Below are 16,523 nucleotides of genomic sequence, written 5' to 3'. Positions count from 1 at the left end.
CCACAGGTTCTATGTCACGTTTCAAACGTGTGAATTAGGAACACAGCCTTTTAATTAATCACCTCTATCACGTTTCAATTCCAAGCCTCTATGAGTCTATCAAACATGGCGACTCTAGGAAATCATGGGCCGTCTCACTTAATTAGCCGCAGAATGCGTCTCGCTAATTACAATACTTGATTCGCTGCCGCCAACGGGAGAGAAGCACTAGCTATTTACATACTGATTCATATTTTCTGTCGAATAACACCATGAAGCTTATGCATGCTACTAGCCTTGGTCACGACGACGCTACAAGAACAAAAGGTTTGACAGCCACTCAACGTTGACCGTTCTCTGTTTCTCTATTTCCCTCAAGGTAGCCAAGCTTCAGGTTATAAGAATAAAAATACGGGAGAAATAAAAGACAGAAAAAAGACAGTTCAGTATTCAACTGACACCTTTTGCATGCCAGCTAAACGATCTGGGGGATTCATCTAAAACCGACAGATCTCGGGCGGGATGTACCCCTGCTGCCCTGACATGCAAGTTGGGTACTATGTACCCAGTTGAAAGTCCAGTCTAATGGAAACTAACGATTGAGTTTACTAGCCCACGGGCGCCAACTGTCGATAGACAGATGTCATGCCATTTGTATGTCACTTTGTCGAGTTTCTCTGCCTTTTTGAGTTTGGTTGCTGTTCGGAGGCTTGCGCATCTCCCGCGCTGTCGGTAAGTTAAGTACCTACTTCCCTACTGACTAAAATTCAACCACCGGCAGCTTACGGGCACCTCAGGGTTTCAGAAAAATTGGCCGCTGAGAGCATAAGAGACGGAATTAGTAGATCAGCTTATGCTCTTTAGACTATGCTCTTTAGGCTATTTATTTTTGTAACCTATGACTTAGGAGGTCAACTTTTCTGCTATCCAGTAGGGCATACTACCGTAGTACCTAGACGTCGTACTCGACTCCTGTAGGTGTGTTGGTGGAGGTTACCATCGCATAAGCCATTGACATATTTGATTCGAATGCTAGTCTATCTGAGCTTCTGTGTGTGGCTTGGCCTTGGCCAACTCAACCCAGGAGCCTGGTTCCTGGGTCGTGACTCCCCAGCGTCGGTGGTCTAGATGCTGATCCGACCCAACCGACACTTACTCGTGCGACTTTGGTTTCTTACTCCATCATTTCTCCATATTGTGCATTGGGACTGTGCAACATTCTCTTCTTAGCCATCTTTAATTGATTATCTCCATCGTCGTCACAAACTTGCAAACAATTCTTTTCGCTCACGATTCGTTACAATGTGCTTTTGCTTCGCCCTAGCCAAAGGGGGCAAGCAAACCTTCGATGTCCAATCCCATGAATATCCTTCGATTAAAGGGCAGACATAGTATCACTGTCCCGTCCACCGGTGTTACCATTCCATCATCGCCTCTAGACCTGTCGACCAACCCTGGTGTGGGGAGTGCGCAGTTATCTTCTATCATACACACAAATATGCGGTATGGGCTCATTGGCACGACATCCCTACTTCGCAACAACCCAGCACCGTTGAAATAAGGGCTCAAAATGCCGAAAACGATTCTGCAGAACTCATTGAGGAGATAAATGCCACTCGAGAACAACACCTTGACATATCGGCTCTGCAAGATCTCCGGACTTTCGAAGATGAGAACTTGGAGTACACGGTGCCTTTCGGTGATGAAACATACAAGAATCTAGGGGTTTCTCTCTTGGTACACAATCGTACCCCCGTCATGTCTCTTCTGAGATTCGAAACTTTCGATGGCCTGGAGGCCTTCCAGCCATGTTCACCAAACATTGATCAACTGAACCTCCAGAAGGCCCTGCGTCCCATTGAAACGGGCGATCCCGTTTTCAATGCAGCCCGCGACTGGTCATGCATCCTACAATCCCTTCCAGGCTTGCCCAAAGAATTGAGATGGATTCTTGCCACTGTTTACGACTTGGCTTGTGTCATGTTGCGTGCCGACAGTGACGAAGATGCACACTGGGCCATGAGGCCATGGCTCTCACACTGGTACGATGTTGCCGACATTCTTTTCTTGAAGTACAATATTCCTGCCACAGCACCAGATCCGGATTAGTTTTCGCGGCCTCTGGTACCACTCGAGAACCCGGCGAGGTTATCTCAACACATCAACCCAGAAGGCAGCCGCCAGTCTCAGAATATTGGTGCGACTGTCGATCATCAAACTCCGATATCCAGTCTCATGTACGACTCGGCCCTTGACCTGATCGATATATGTGTTGGCCGCCCACCTGGAATGATCAGGTTCGTCAACAACATGGAGTTGAGACTATTCGACCCTACTCCTGGGGGACAGATATTCTCACAAAGTCTGCCGTGAGAATGCCGTGCGCTATCGATCCTTCGTCTCAAGTATTTGCGCCTCTATTACAAGACGATGATACTAGTGGGAAGAATGATCTCATTCTATCAGCGATGACTAGCAGATATGACGCTCTTTTACTACACAATTGTTTGGGCGGGACGAGTTAATTTGGGTTCAGGAACACTTTCAGTGGGTTGTCTATGGCGTTTTGGTACCATGGCTGAGATATTTAACATGCAAGCGATACAAATAGCGATCAAAAGAATAAGTAGAAACATTTCCTCTCTTGGCTCTCCAACACTTGCAAGATTCGCCCATGCTCAGTTGAAGGCATAGCCTTGCTCCTTCTAGAAGCTATAAAATATGGCCAAACAAGTTCGTCATTCAGTTGAGAATCTCTCGACTTGGCCACACACCAATTTTCCGCAAATCATTTACTGTGCGGCAATGAGGCTCATGTAAATTCCCCAAGCAACACCTGCCAGGGCACCAACAAGGTTGCGTCCCTCGACAGTTTTGACAGCAGCAAAGTTGACGATGCTCACGGCAGGCCAGAGCTTCCAACCGGCATAGATGAGGGGAGCAAAGTCGGCCTTGGCAGCCTCCCAGACTACGGTCCAGTCGACTCGACTAAAGTCAATGGTACGCGGAGAAGTCCAATAAGTAACGGCCTTGGGAAGGCTAGTGATGATAGGAACATCCTTGATAGCAAATCGGAGGGCGTGGACGTAAGTGCTAAAGAGAAGCGTGTTCGCAGCGGCACCAACAGTCTGGTCCAAGGTGAACTTGATGAGAGTGTTGCGGACTGAGAGCTTGGGCTGAGCCTTTACAGCGCCTTTGGGATCCTTGTGCTTAGAAGGTTCCTCGGGGTGTGCTGGAAACGCTGACTCAAGAAAATCCTGCCTGATGGAATATTAGTGAAATTTCGGGGCAGTGAAACAGGACTGAGGCTCACCAGTAGAAGTTGGGTGGTGTGCAGATAATGTTGAATAGTAGGAACTGGAAGACGGGAACCCAATCTATAACAACATCTGTCTATATGAGACAAACTAGTTAGTATCTAACCCGAATGCAGAGTCAAAGACAACATATGAGTGTGTCGACTTACCCCAGCTCTATAGGCTGTAATGACTTGAGCTAAGACATTGGCGATGCCACCCAAAGCAGCACTCTGGATAGTGGCCATAATCACAGGAGGATATTGAAGGCTCATTTTGGATGAGTTTGGGTGCTATTTGGCAGTCTATACGTCAAGGTTGGTAGAGGTAGTTCAGAGGAGAGAAGAGACGTGTTGAGTTGAGTTGATGCCACCATGAGATCGGCGCTAAGATAGGCGAGCCAGGATTTCTGACGACACCCTGGTACTGAATACGGTGAAAGTCGTCGCTACTTCGTAGTTGATCTTTGTTATATCATGAGCAATTATGGAAAATTATACTTGAAGTGTTGTCGTGAATAGTGAGACATTGAACAAACTTTTAGATGGACGGGAATGGCGTGCAGTAGATTGTCGAAAATATTGAGTCAGAGTCGTAGTCTGGCTGCGTGTCCTTTCAATTAGCCGGTGTCAATTACACTCTTAATGTATCCCAAGTAGCCATGCAAATTACTACTGCAAGAATTCAGGCAGTAGGTAAACAATTCTATAATATCATCGAACGAATAGCTTGACGTCTCTTTGATGCTTCATCATTCAACCCAAATATTTATCGTACATCCCCCAGTCATCCCTCATTACCATCTTCATTCCTTTATTGACTCAACTTTTGTATCCACCAGACACCACCAGGTCTCGTAAACTCCTTTATGAATGAATATCTTAGACATGATAGCTGTCTTGCTCAAGTCCAAATTGCCGTTTACGCCCTGGTGAGAATCCACATAAAGAAGAGCTGCACAAAGTAGGAGTACATAAAGAGGAACTTGGTGCGTTGGCTGCGCTTGGCCCGGGAGTCCGTCTGCATAGGTCCGCCACTAACGCCAGCTGCAGTCTCAGGGAGAAGGACATACTTGAGCGACCGCATCTGAAGGGATAGTTAGCATATGTGTACTGTCTAATGATTAGGAAACGTACCAGGAAGAGCGAGTTTGCCAGGTAGGTGTAGAAAAAGATCAACCAGCCGACCCAGCCACCAGTGCCCTTGCCGCCGTTGAGGATCTCAGCAACGACGACAGTGACGATGATTCCAACGAACTTGTACCCCGAGTAGGCGATCAGATCAAGGAGTTGCGATTGGCTGGAGATGCTCAGGAGATAGCATCCAAGCTTGAGGAAGAAGATCTCGACGATAACGACTATAAGACTGATTGTGGCTGTCTTTCCGAGGAGTTCTGGTTGGAACTGGTGGTTGAGACCGGCGATCAAAGTCGAGAGAAGGATATATGTCACCAAAGCCATAACTATGTCGTGGTTAGCCCTCCGTTCAGTTCGAAACACCAGTACTTTGCGCTACACACCTGGGATGTACATGTCGGGACTGTTGATGTCGTCTCGTGGAGGCAGATACCAGCCATCCTGTCCGTTTTGTCCAACGGCCTGCTTTCGCGACCAAGGCTTGTGTCTCCAAGGGAAAAGGACGAGGAAGAGCTTGTTTACGACATACGAGTTGGAGACGTTGAAGTAGTGTTTCAGGGCGGAGACGTTAACATATCGACCTAACTGTTGAAGTCAGTATCATAGCACCACCAAGGAAATGCGTTCCCAAGACTCACGTTCTGTTCCACATACTCCTGTCCATGTCTGAACGCTGTCTGACCAAATTGCGCCGCCACCTGCGCTGTGGGATCGTTCATAAAGTTGCCATATGCGCCAAACACATTGCCGCTGTTGCCTCCCTGCTGCTGATATGGGTTTCCCCCGGCATTAGCAGCGTAGCCCTGCTGCGATTGCGCGGAACCTGGAGGCGGAGGAGGCGATCTTAGTTGAGGGACGGTCGAGACATGCTGGGGAACTGGGTGGTGAAGGGGGGGTGACTGCGCGTAGGCCGCTCGTTGCATGGCGGGTTAAGAGGAGGTAGTGGGCGTTTGAGTAGTTGTCGATGCTATTCCGGTGCGACGCTGGTGATTTCTTATTATTTGAGTTGAGTAGAATTGGTGATGACGAGATGGAGCTGGTGTTGTGTTTGGTTTGGACCAGTTCTGGGAAATGTGTTCGATTCTCTCTGATTGGGCGCTAACATCATGGAGAGCTCCAGCCTACCTCCAAAGGAACCTGGAGCTTAGGTAGACGTTAGCCCCTGTTCCTTTCTCCAATGTACACGTGATTGCTCTTTTAAATGTAGTGGGGCACGTATTATAGGTGCATAGATTGAATGCATTTTAATCAATCATGAATATTGTTTATTCCTTTATTCCTCTTTCTACTTGTATATATAAGTCTATTGCATTAATTAACAAAACAGTTGGAGAACTATATAGCGATGTAACAAAATAGTACTTCGCTGAGTTGGTACCTGTTGACCGTTAGGGTTGAATCTTGGGGAAGGCCCAGGCCCATGCGCAGTGCGGCGTGTCCGGGTCAGGACAGTCCCTCAATTTGATATGCAGCAGCGGTTTTATCTTATCTGGGTTACTACTCTATTGCTAGGTCCTGTAGCCACATCTACCATCTCGTTCATCTTTTGCCTCCCGACTCCAATTCTCTCACCAACATCACAATTCTCGACTTCAACACTTCAAATCACAGAGAAGAGAAACTCACAAAATGTTAGACTCATTCGAGATATTAACCACTTCGGGTGTCGTTGTCTGGTCGCGCACATACACTGCCATAAACCCTTCGATCATCAACAACTTCATCGCCGATACCTTTATTGAAGAGAAGAGTGGCGCCATTGCCCTCAGCGACTCGAGGTCAGCCTCTACCAATCCTCCTTACAAGAGCGACCAACACACTCTCAAGTGGACTCTCGTCAAGGAATTGGGCATCATCTTCGTCGTGAGTACTTTAATTTTACTTGTCATGATGGCTTCTTTTACCCCCGATCCTCGGCGCTGACGTCCCCACTCCCATCCTTAGGCTGTCTATCGATCTCTCCTACACCTCTCATGGGTGGACAAACTCGTCGACAATATCAAGACCATCTTCGTCAAGCTTTACGGCGAGCAATTAACGAAGCCGCACACGACCCTCGTCGAATGTCATGCCTTTGATGAATACTTTGACGTACAAATCGAGGAGCTCGACCAAACTAGTACCAAGGTCCCCTCCACCACCATCACAGCCGGCGCAATCCCATTAGAAGAGGAAATCATCCCAAGAAATATCGGCGACGAACCTCCTGTTGCGCCAGGTTTAACATACCGAGGGCGCCACCTCAATGGACCTCAAGATGCCCTGTCGGCCGACGAGTCTACCCCCGCCTTGACTCCAAATGGATCGCGACCCGGCACACCAAGCAATCACATCCTCTCCGCAAAGGGTGGCCCTATCGCAAAGATCTCGCGACGTGCGCGCAAGGCAAAGAACCAAACATCCGCTCCCGCCTCTTCCGGCGACGAAGCGCCCCGAAAGAAGAAGACAACCGCCAAGAAGGGCCGTAAGTGGGACGCCGATGGCTTCGCAGATGAGGACGACGATGTTCAGCTTGACTACTCTAAAGCGCAAGCCACCAGTGATTCGGAAGCTGAAGGAAGATCAACCGCCTTGGACGAGATCGACTCAAACACATGGGGCTCGACGTCAAAGGGCAAGTTCGTGTTGAAGGACTTGGGTGATGAGGTTCACGAGATCTTGGCCTCTGAAGCAGAGAAGGCAGCAGAAACAAAGTCACAATCCAAGTCTGGTCTTTTGGGTACCGGTGTTAGTGCCATCAGCGGTCTCTTCCGCAATGTTGTCGGAGGCAAGACTTTGACCAAGGAAGATCTCGACAAGGCTATGAAGGGTATGGAGGAGCACCTGCTGCAGAAGAACGTAGCCCGGGAGGCTGCTGTTCGACTTTGCGAAGGTGTGGAGAAGGAGTTGGTTGGTGTCAAGACTGGCAGTTTCGAGAGTACGTTTCAACCCAAACTTTATCCTACAAGCCCGAATACTAACATGTATAATAGGTATCAACGCCAGGATCCAAGCCGCCATGGAAGCCTCGCTAACAAAGATGCTCACCCCCACGTCATCTCTCGATCTTCTCCGCGAGATTGATGCCATAACTGCTCCTTCGGTGACATCCCTCCGCAAGCCCCGTCCCTATGTCATGTCCATTGTCGGTGTCAACGGTGTGGGCAAGTCCACCAACCTTTCAAAGATTTGCTTCTTCCTTCTTCAGAACAAATACAAGGTTCTCATCGCCGCCGGTGACACTTTCCGTTCCGGCGCCGTCGAGCAGCTCGCTGTTCACGTCCGTAACCTCAAGGAGTTGACGGCCCGTGAGGGTGGTCGCGTTGAGCTTTATCAAAAGGGTTACGGCAAGGATGCTGCCACAGTCGCCAAGGATGCTGTGAGCCATGCTGCGCAAGAAGGTTATGACGTTGTCCTCATCGACACAGCTGGTAGAAGGCACAATGACCAGCGACTTATGTCTTCTCTCGAGAAGTTTGCCAAGTTTGCTCAGCCTGACAAGATCCTCATGGTTGGCGAAGTAAGTAACTCTTTTCACACTATTTGCTGTTCACCTGCTAACAAATCGACAAGGCTCTCGTCGGTACCGACTCAGTCGCCCAAGCCCGCAACTTCAACGCAGCCTTCGGCGCTGTCCGCACACTAGACGGCTTCATCATCTCCAAGTGTGATACTGTCGGCGACATGGTTGGTACTCTTGTCAGTCTCGTTCATGCAACGAACGTCCCGGTCCTGTTTGTTGGCGTGGGTCAGCACTATTCAGACCTGCGTAACTTCTCAGTGAAATGGGCTGTTGAGAAGCTGCTGAGCAGTAACTAGAATATATATTATACACTTTGGATACCAGAGTCATCGCGGATTCACTTAGCTATACCAGGATATCAATAATGAAGCAAGACAAGCTTGAGGTTTTGGCAAGAACCTTTCTACATTTACACTAAATTGAATTGAATGCTCAACAAATTGATGGTTGTCACAGCATGGCAGGATATTCTTGCAATTAGCTCATTAAATCTCATTTTAATTGTTCTTTTGAGAGTGAATTATGATTATATACAACAAGCAATCGTCTCGAATGCGTTGTCGCGTCGAAATGACATTTACCACACCGCTATGCAAACGACAGTGAAGGAAGTACTGAAATATCAAAACTTGTTGATCCGAAATCGTTTTTTTTCCTGTGTTTTTCCTTTTTCTTATAAGCTTTCACGGTTGTCTTTGATAAGATGACCCTCCCAAGCCACAGGCTTCCTAACGGAGTGAAAGTATGAAAGGCAAAGAATGCTTGATGAAAACAAAAAACAAACAAATCCCAATCTGTGGCATAAACATGAATCCAAAAGGGGGTATCTTTCTAGGTTCGCAGTCTCGGTGAAACTGGTATAATAATGTGCAGCGCAAATACTTATGCATCAGCCGTTTTTTTGTTGTGTTCGACAAAGGAAATATTGATTATAAATAGTCATGACATGCGTCTCCCGGATCAAAGCCGAGATGCCTTGCTTCCACTAATCCTCGAAGAAATCATTATCATCAAAATCCCCGGGCTGCGCATCCGAATCATAACCGCTCGTTCGCATCATCGGAGGAGTCATAGGCTCATCCTCTGGTTCGATAAGCGGTGGTGTGGCGATGGCTTGTTCCGCTCTGTGTGAGGTATTTGAAGCTCCTCGTGCTCGTCCAGGGGCATGGCTTTGCGACGGAAAGCGACGTCCAGTGCTGGCAAACGCAGTAGGCTGAGGCTTGTTGTCAACTGGCGGTGTTTGTCGTACACTGGAAGCGGGAGGTGTCATGAGGCCACCCAGAGGCTTGTTCTGGGAGGTCGAGTTGCTGCGCGAGGGGGTGGCTCTTTGTCTAGGGGCTGGAGAACGAAGGACGCCAGAGAGGCTGCTGAGCGAGGACTGGCTACGGTTACCCTTTCGCCAGTTACCCCAAGCAGCCGCCAAGGGTCCAATGGTTTGTGCCACTCGAGGCGTAGCATTCTGAATTGTTTGAGCGATATTGGGTAGGTTGATGGCGGAGCCACCGTTCATAGCCCTCTCTCGCTCCTGTTCCTCCATCTGGAGATTTGCCTTGAGTCTGATCGCGGCATCCTTCACTGCGTCGCGATCAAACGAGTCGCTTTGAAGGGCTGCGATAATGTCCTGCAAGTTCTCGTGTCTGACGGCAAGGAGCTCACGCAACCAAGTGATTTCATCATCGCGCTTAGTGATCTTGGTGCTGGCTTCGGGGTCAGTCTTAGATAGCGACTGCTCCAGCTCCTCAATACGCTGCTCGCGAGCCTGGAGTTGTTCTTGGAGGACCATGATGGATTCACGGAGAGCCTGGGGAGAAATCCTTTCCGGCAGGTCGAGATCACGAGTGGCCTTTCTGGGTTGGGCTACATGAACGTTGACATCGACACCTGCAGATTTGGCAGCTTGTGCGGCAGCGGCGGCAGCCTGCTTCGCGATCTCAAGCTTGTCTTCAAGATGGAGAATGCGATCTTGAAGATGCTCAGTCTTGGAAGCTGACAAACTGAGACGTTCAAGAAGGTGTTGCTCAGTCTTGTGGGCATCCTCCTGGGCATTGTGAACTCGTCGCTCATATCGAGTTTCCAGATCTTCCATCTCGTTCTGATGTTTGCGAGTGAGTTCCCCAAGCTCGACTGTCTTCGTGTTCTCGGCCTCTTCAAGAAGCATCTCGTTCTGAGCCTTGGCGGTGTCGACGTCAAGTCTGACACTATCAAGCTCGGCACGAAGCTTGGAGTTCTGCTCTTCAAGTTCCTCGCGGATGTAGTTGACCTGGTTGTTGGCGGCGTCGATCTCGGTTTGTAAAGCCATTCGAGTTCTCTTGACTTCACTGAGGCCGGATTCGCGGGCCTCCTCAAACTCACGTTGGTAGCGCATAGCCTTCTGCTCGAGCTTGTAGTTTTCGGTCTTCAGCTCGCCAATGATGCCTTCCAGACGAGCGCATTCGTTGTTTGCACGCATACCGGATCGTTCGTTTGATTGCAGGCGATCCATCTCGATCTCCAGACGCTCGCGGGTCTTAGCCTCGGCTTGAAGACGAGCATCCAAGACCTCTTGTCTGGCAAGCATAGCCTGGTCCTTCTTGATGCGACGCGCATTGTCTTCGGCAATTTCACGAGCAGCCCTGCCCATGTCGTCTTGAAGAGAGACAAACTTGCCACGCCAAGATTCGCGGATACGTTCATTCTCCTCAAGCTGAGTAGTGAGAGTGACGAGGGACTTCTGCATGTGCTGGTTGTCTTCTAATGCGCGGTTCAACTCGGCACCCTTCTGTCGAGCAGACTCATCGTAACGCTCAGCCTCGGCACGCCAGTGATGATTGTCTTGGCGAACATCCTTAAGTTCGACTTCCATAACCTTGCACTTGGAAATGGCTTCGTGCTGAGCCTGGGTGGCATTGTTCTGAGCAGCCTCCAGAAGAGCGATACGCATGGAGCTCTTGTTGTTTGCTTGCTCCAGCGAACGCAGTTTGTGGTCTCTCTGCTCAACCAGTTCGCGAAGACGAACCACCTCTTCAGCAGCGGTCTCTTGGTGGACACGAGATTCGGTGAATTTGTCTTCAGCAGCTCGGCGAGCAAGAATTGATTCCTCGCTGAGCTCTTCGGCTCCTCGAAGTCGCTCCTCAAGATCAGCCACACGCTGGTCGAAAACACTGCGGTTGATGATCTCGACTTCAATGCGGGTTTCGGCCGTTTGAAGTTTGCGCACAAGCTCAGCTGCCATGTCCTCGGCGGCACGTCGCTCAGAAACTTCGCTCTCGACCTTGGTCTGCTCAAAATAAAGACGCTGTTCGAGGTCGGTGATCTTATTCTGAAGCTCAGTAATCTTCGAGTTTTCAACTTCATCGGATTTAGCAGCAGCAGGTGCGCTAGCCTGAACAGCCTCCTGGATCATCTTCTTCAGAACATCATCGCGGTTGGCGTTGTGGCTAGACTGCTGCTTGAGTTCTTCCAGGGCTTCGAGGATAGCCGTGGGAAGGGTTTCTGAAGACGCTTGTCCAGAAGCAGGGGCTGGCGAGGCCTCTAGGTTGCTGCGCTGCTGAGCCTGCAGACCTTCCATGACTGCAATTCGAATCTGGTCTAGGCGACGGTCCCTTCGAGGGCTCATGGAGCGGCGGTACATAGGCTCCTCATCCTCGTCATCGGCGTCACTTTGTTGAAGTTCAGCAGAAATGCTACGCATATCGCGGCGAGAAGAAGGGGTACCACGGGCACGGGTTGCCAGGACTTGTTGGATGGAAAAAAGCGTCTTTTCCATTGGTTCAAGACGAGATGCCAACAGATTGCCGACGACTTGGTTGACGCGGCCATCGAAGAACTGGGCGCGGTTTTCCAACTTGTCATGCTCATCCTCAGTAAAAGCACCCTCCCAGTCGCTAGCTGGCAGGCTCTCGCCATCGATAGCATCACCTGCGTTGGCCATAGGGGGGTCGAGGAAGGGATCCTCAATCTCTGTGCTGGGCATGGGCTGGACAGAGCTTCTGGAGAGGGCGTGATACTCCCGGGGAGTCAAACTGGCCTCATCACGGGTGTAGTGGTCGCCAGCAGGCTCCAATTTGTATGGCGAGGAGTTGGCAACAGCGGACAGGTTACGAACCGGGCTGCTCTGCTGCCACTGACCAGATTCACGAGTTTTGTTAACGCCCATGGTGGGGTTATCAAAGAACTGGTCCATAACAGCATCAATTTCCTCAAAGGTGGGCTCGTTGCTGCCACGACCACCAGCAGGCAGCGCAGTAGCTGAAAGCTGGGGCACCTCTTCCTCTTCGACTGATTCCACAATGTCATCCCCGACGGGTACAGGAGGGAGAGGTTTCTCCTCGGGGGTAGGGCTCTTGGCAAATCTGGAAGCAGCCAGACCCTTAGCCGGCTTAACAGGATCAGCGAAGCGAGAAGCACCGAGTCCCTTGGACGATGTCCTTGGAGGAGGTTGATTGGTGTTGAATCGAGAAGCGCCAAGACCAGAAGTAGCTGGGGCAGGTACAGGGCTAGCCTCAGGGGAAACGTCAGACACCTCATCTTCTGGCTCAGTCTGCGTGGTTTCCCCATAGGAACTCGCACCCGGCTTGAAGGCTTCGGCATTGGCAGACAAAGTCTTCTTGTGACCATGTGTGAAGTCTTCTTCACCAAAGGGACGGGCATCGTTGAAGCTTTGCATATCCTTGTTGGATTCGAACTCAAAAGGCTTCCAGTTGTTCTCAGTGGCCGAGGCCACAGAAGGCGCCACGGATGGAGCGGCAGTGGTAGCCTTGGTATCGATTTGATCGGAAGTGAGCATAGAAGACATGGATGTATCAGCAGGCAGATGCTCATCCTGCGTTGTTTGTTGAGTTTCTTGGGGCGAAGCATCTTTTTCATTAGGCTGCTCTGCAAACAGCGGCACGTCATCACCATCAGGGGCAGAGCTGCGTGCTCGCTTAAATCTGTTCTCATCAGCAACAGGGCGGCCATCAGCATCGAATTGCTCCTCGAGCTCTTCCGATTTAGCAGACGATTGACTTGATGGTCTAACAATTGGCACCGCCTTGGACTTCTTGCTCGATTGCAGTTCATTAGAACTGAGGTCAATGCTTCCGAAGATGCTACCATGTTTGCCCTGACTGGCCGGGCTGGTGAAAGAATCAGAGTTGGGCGTGAATGCAGGTGCAGTAACATTGAACTTGGGACCCGTAGTAGAGAAGCTGAAAGCACTTTCGCCTGGTGAGAAAGGCGGGGCATTCACATTAATCTTGGCTGGCGTAACGTGTGAAGGCTGCTTCGCGGGTGGGGAGCTAAACATGTTTGCACCAGAAAGGTCAGTGTCGGCCTGGAACACTGCAGGTTGGAAACCAGCAGGTTCGAAGGTGCTGGCAGTAGGCTGGAAGCTGCCAGCGCCAGGCATGAAAGCGCTTGCGCCGGGTTGAAAGCTTCCTACGCCAGGCTGGAATGCACTGGCCGTTGGTTCGAAGGCCTTAGCAGCAGGTTCAAAGCTACTAGCACCTGGTTGGAAAGTGCTACTCTTGCTGCCGAAGTCGAATTGGCCAGGAGTAAAAGAACTGGCAGGGTTGAACTTGAATTCCGGTGCCTGCACATTAAGCTTAGACAACGAGGGTTTGCTGACATGACTTGAGCGTCGATCCATCTTGTTGCCGCTGCTGACTGAGCCGGAGTCATTCCAGGGGTTGCTGGCTGTGGAGAAATTCTTTTGATGGCCAAAGCCAGGGAAATCGATCTCCTGGACAGGCGTACCAAGATTGCTGGGGTTGGTCTCAATCTCATAAGCCTCGTCAGTTTTACGAGACTCGGGGATTTCGTTGAGGCTGCTGAACTTGGTAAGGTTGTTCTCATCAGCAGTGACGCTGTTTTCATTGTGGTCACGGAAGTAACCTTGTGACAGTGAGTGGCCACGGCTGTGAGGTCGAGGATGATGCAGTACAAGGGGTTTGGACTGCTCGTTAGCAAACCGTTCCTGGACGGGGAACTGATTGGGAGCTTGGTGGTTCTGTGCAGGTACAAAAGGATCTGGGAAGGCCGCAGGCTGCTCGTTTTGAGGTTGTGGGTTGTAGTCCTCGTGCTCCAACTCGTTACGAAGTTGCTCTTCCAAGTGATACTCGGCATCATCAATCTCAGCTTGCAGAGTGTCGGTGTTTTGTTGTTGAGACGGCTCCGGTGTCATCGACGGACTCTTGCTGGGGGCTTCTTCCTCGTCCTCTCGAACCTCTTGCAGACGAGGGGAGTTACGAGCAGGCTGCAAGTATGAGAATTGCTGGTGAGGCATCATAGGATATTGCAGAGACTGGTGACGTTGGTGAATGTTCATGCCGGGACTCTCTGGTCCTCCATAGGGCGAATGAGGAGACATCATGCCCATGAGAGAAGGTGAATCATGCCGGTTAAGGCCAGGCCATCCTTGTGGGGGTTGTTGGAAACCGAAAGGCGAACTGTTGGCAGGAAACGAGATAGATTGCCTGGGGTTGAACTTGCCGGGCATACCTCCAAAGGAGAGTGGTGAAGCGCCATGTGATAGGCCAGGGCTGTTTGTGGATGGTCGTGTGAAGTGGCCAGGCTGAAATCCAGGTATGCCGTGATTGCTTGAGGCTGATGATGTTGGTAGAGGTGGAGAGAAGGGGAGCGGAGGGTATTGAGCAGACGGCTGGCGGCTGAGGTCTGTTGTAGCAGGCGAGGGCTCGGGCTCATCATCGCCAAAGGATACGCCAAGCGCCCGTAATTTGGCCTCTTGAAGATCCGCCTCGTACTTCTTCCAACCATCCAAATCAGGAAGCGTTACCTTGAAACTATGCTGTTCCCTTTCCTTAACCACGTCATCGAAATCGGGCCACGTATCTCGAGTTTGAGAATCCGCTGTGCCTTCTACTTGGTAGCCCTCGACTTCCAAATCAAACCCTGAAATATCGTATCCGAGCTCTCCCCAAGAGGCAAACATTCGTTCTATCTCATCCTGGCGGAGGGGCATGGGCGCATTGCCAGGTTTTCCTCGTCCAGTATCCCGTGGGATAAGAACCATGATATTCTTGCCTCTCCATGGGACCTTCTTTTTCAAGCGAGGTGTCGGTGCAGGCTCCTTGGGAAGAGGCTTTTGTGTGCCCTTCTTCGGTGTTGCGGGCAGCGCAGGTTCCCCCTTGGCAGTACCATTGGGGGTACGCTTATCTGTAGTTTCTGCGACAGGTACTTCCGAGGTAGGGGCGGCCTCAGACCTGTCGCTAGCCGCATCATGCGTTGCTGGTGCGGCTTCGGAGGTCGCCATACTGCTGTTTTGTCCCGTTTTGGGACTTAGGGAATCCCCTGGTCTGAGAGTCTCGATACTAGATCTGGCCCGAGGTTGGTGCGCAGATCCTTCTCGAGACACGTTTCTTGATCTCCGTAGGGCTCGTGGAGTGCGAATTTCACCCTCTTCCAGCCAACCAGGTTCGGAGCCGCTCAACGAAGAGTTCTCGTCTTCACTTCCGTCACTGAACCAATGTCGGCTCTCTTCGTTGGGGTCGTCGGTAGTATGAGTGCGTATCCAGTCTTCAGTAAGTCCACGGGTCGGTCGGCGAGCACGGTTTGCAAGGACAGCGGCGGCAGCACTCAGCGAAGAGCTTTGTGGGTCTGACTGCGATCGTAGTAGATCAGGAATTGGGCGGAGAAAGGGCGTCTCGATGTCCAGATGGTGGATTGGAGATTCGTCTGAGCCTTCACTACTCACGCTTCGACGACGGAGGTTGCTATCCGATTCGGGATATGGGGAACCCCAGCTAGCTGTAACGAATTGGGTCACCTCGGGAGGTGGTGTCCTCAAAAATTGTAGAGCTCTTTCCGGAAGTCGAGGAGCTTGGAGAGTAACAAGGACGGGAGAGGACTCTATCTCCTCTTCGCCGTCGATAGTTGAAGTGTTCGACAAAGCTGGTGAGGCCGGTGAGGCAGGGCGGGATCGAGAGGGTGAAGCTCCGTGACCGTCCTGTGCGGATGCACCAGGAGGAGCAGCTGTTGACGTTGTAGAAGACGTCTTTACAGTAGCCTGTTCATTCGGTGGCTCCCAGTCAGCGGCTGTCAGTTATGCAGTGGCGTCTGGAGACGAATGTGTGCTCTGCAAGCTCACACAGTCCAAGACCAAAAGGAGGGAAAAGTGGTTCAGTTTACTCACTCAGGGAGATCAGTGCAGACCAAGAATACGTCTGCAGCTGAGTCTCGAATAGAGCCTGTCCTTTTCTCTCAAGGTCGGTCGCTTGATTTAAAAAGCCGATCTCGAAGGCCTGAGGGAGGGACACAGTGTTGCGAAACCAAATTCGTGGCCGGTAATTCTAACGGTCGAGGAAGAATTTAGGTGCGCGACGCGTTGTTCGACTTTATTAATAAAGGGGCGATCGGAATGACGGTTTGCCTGTGCTGCGAGCGCAGCGTAGGTGGGAAATTTCCGGGGTGTGGAAACGGACCACCAGGGGGGGCGCGAAATACCAGAAAAAAAGTGTATATCGAGAACCTAAGGAAACGGCCTCATGAAAAGAAAAGAGTGGCCAAAAGAAGACAAGGGGATAAAGACAATGCGGCCGGACTCATCTGGGGTTGAATTATTATCAGTTGGGGGAGTCAAACGGCCTATAACAACGAGATGAGAGAGGAGGAGAAACAGGAAGTAGAAGAGAG

The 16,523-nt window shown here is 50.7% G+C and overlaps 5 protein-coding genes across 5 annotated transcripts; 2 read left to right on the top strand and 3 right to left on the bottom strand.

Moving 5' to 3' along the window:
* Positions 1-1,737: 1,737 nt before the first annotated feature.
* FGSG_08782 (uncharacterized protein) lies at positions 1,738-2,088 on the top strand (the record flags this gene model as incomplete). The annotated part of the gene is made up of 1 exon (XM_011321639.1): positions 1,738-2,088. The coding sequence occupies one exon, from the start codon at positions 1,738-1,740 to the stop codon at positions 2,086-2,088; it is 351 nt and encodes a 116-aa protein (XP_011319941.1).
* Positions 2,089-2,771: 683 nt separating this feature from the next.
* On the bottom strand, positions 2,772-3,550 carry FGSG_08783 (uncharacterized protein; the record flags this gene model as incomplete). The annotated part of the gene is made up of 3 exons (XM_011321638.1): positions 2,772-3,240; positions 3,293-3,372; positions 3,446-3,550. The coding sequence occupies 3 exons, from the start codon at positions 3,548-3,550 to the stop codon at positions 2,772-2,774; spliced, it is 654 nt and encodes a 217-aa protein (XP_011319940.1).
* A 646-nt stretch (positions 3,551-4,196) lies between these two features.
* Positions 4,197-5,334, bottom strand: FGSG_08784 (uncharacterized protein; the record flags this gene model as incomplete). The annotated part of the gene is made up of 4 exons (XM_011321637.1): positions 4,197-4,361; positions 4,412-4,737; positions 4,795-4,996; positions 5,050-5,334. 4 exons carry the CDS (start codon positions 5,332-5,334, stop codon positions 4,197-4,199), a joined length of 978 nt encoding a protein of 325 aa, XP_011319939.1.
* Positions 5,335-6,040: 706 nt separating this feature from the next.
* Positions 6,041-8,209, top strand: FGSG_08785 (uncharacterized protein; the record flags this gene model as incomplete). The annotated part of the gene is made up of 4 exons (XM_011321636.1): positions 6,041-6,274; positions 6,416-7,328; positions 7,384-7,910; positions 7,964-8,209. The coding sequence occupies 4 exons, from the start codon at positions 6,041-6,043 to the stop codon at positions 8,207-8,209; spliced, it is 1,920 nt and encodes a 639-aa protein (XP_011319938.1).
* Positions 8,210-8,898: 689 nt separating this feature from the next.
* FGSG_08786 (uncharacterized protein) lies at positions 8,899-15,144 on the bottom strand (the record flags this gene model as incomplete). The annotated part of the gene is made up of 1 exon (XM_011321635.1): positions 8,899-15,144. One exon carries the CDS (start codon positions 15,142-15,144, stop codon positions 8,899-8,901), a length of 6,246 nt encoding a protein of 2,081 aa, XP_011319937.1.
* Positions 15,145-16,523: the final 1,379 nt, after the last annotated feature.

Source organism: Fusarium graminearum, chromosome 2, assembly GCF_000240135.3.
Source record: "Fusarium graminearum PH-1 chromosome 2, whole genome shotgun sequence".
Lineage (NCBI taxonomy): Eukaryota > Fungi > Ascomycota > Sordariomycetes > Hypocreales > Nectriaceae > Fusarium > Fusarium graminearum.
The sequence above is the reverse complement of the archived record's forward strand: the minus strand, read 5'-3'. Positions and strand labels throughout refer to the sequence as shown.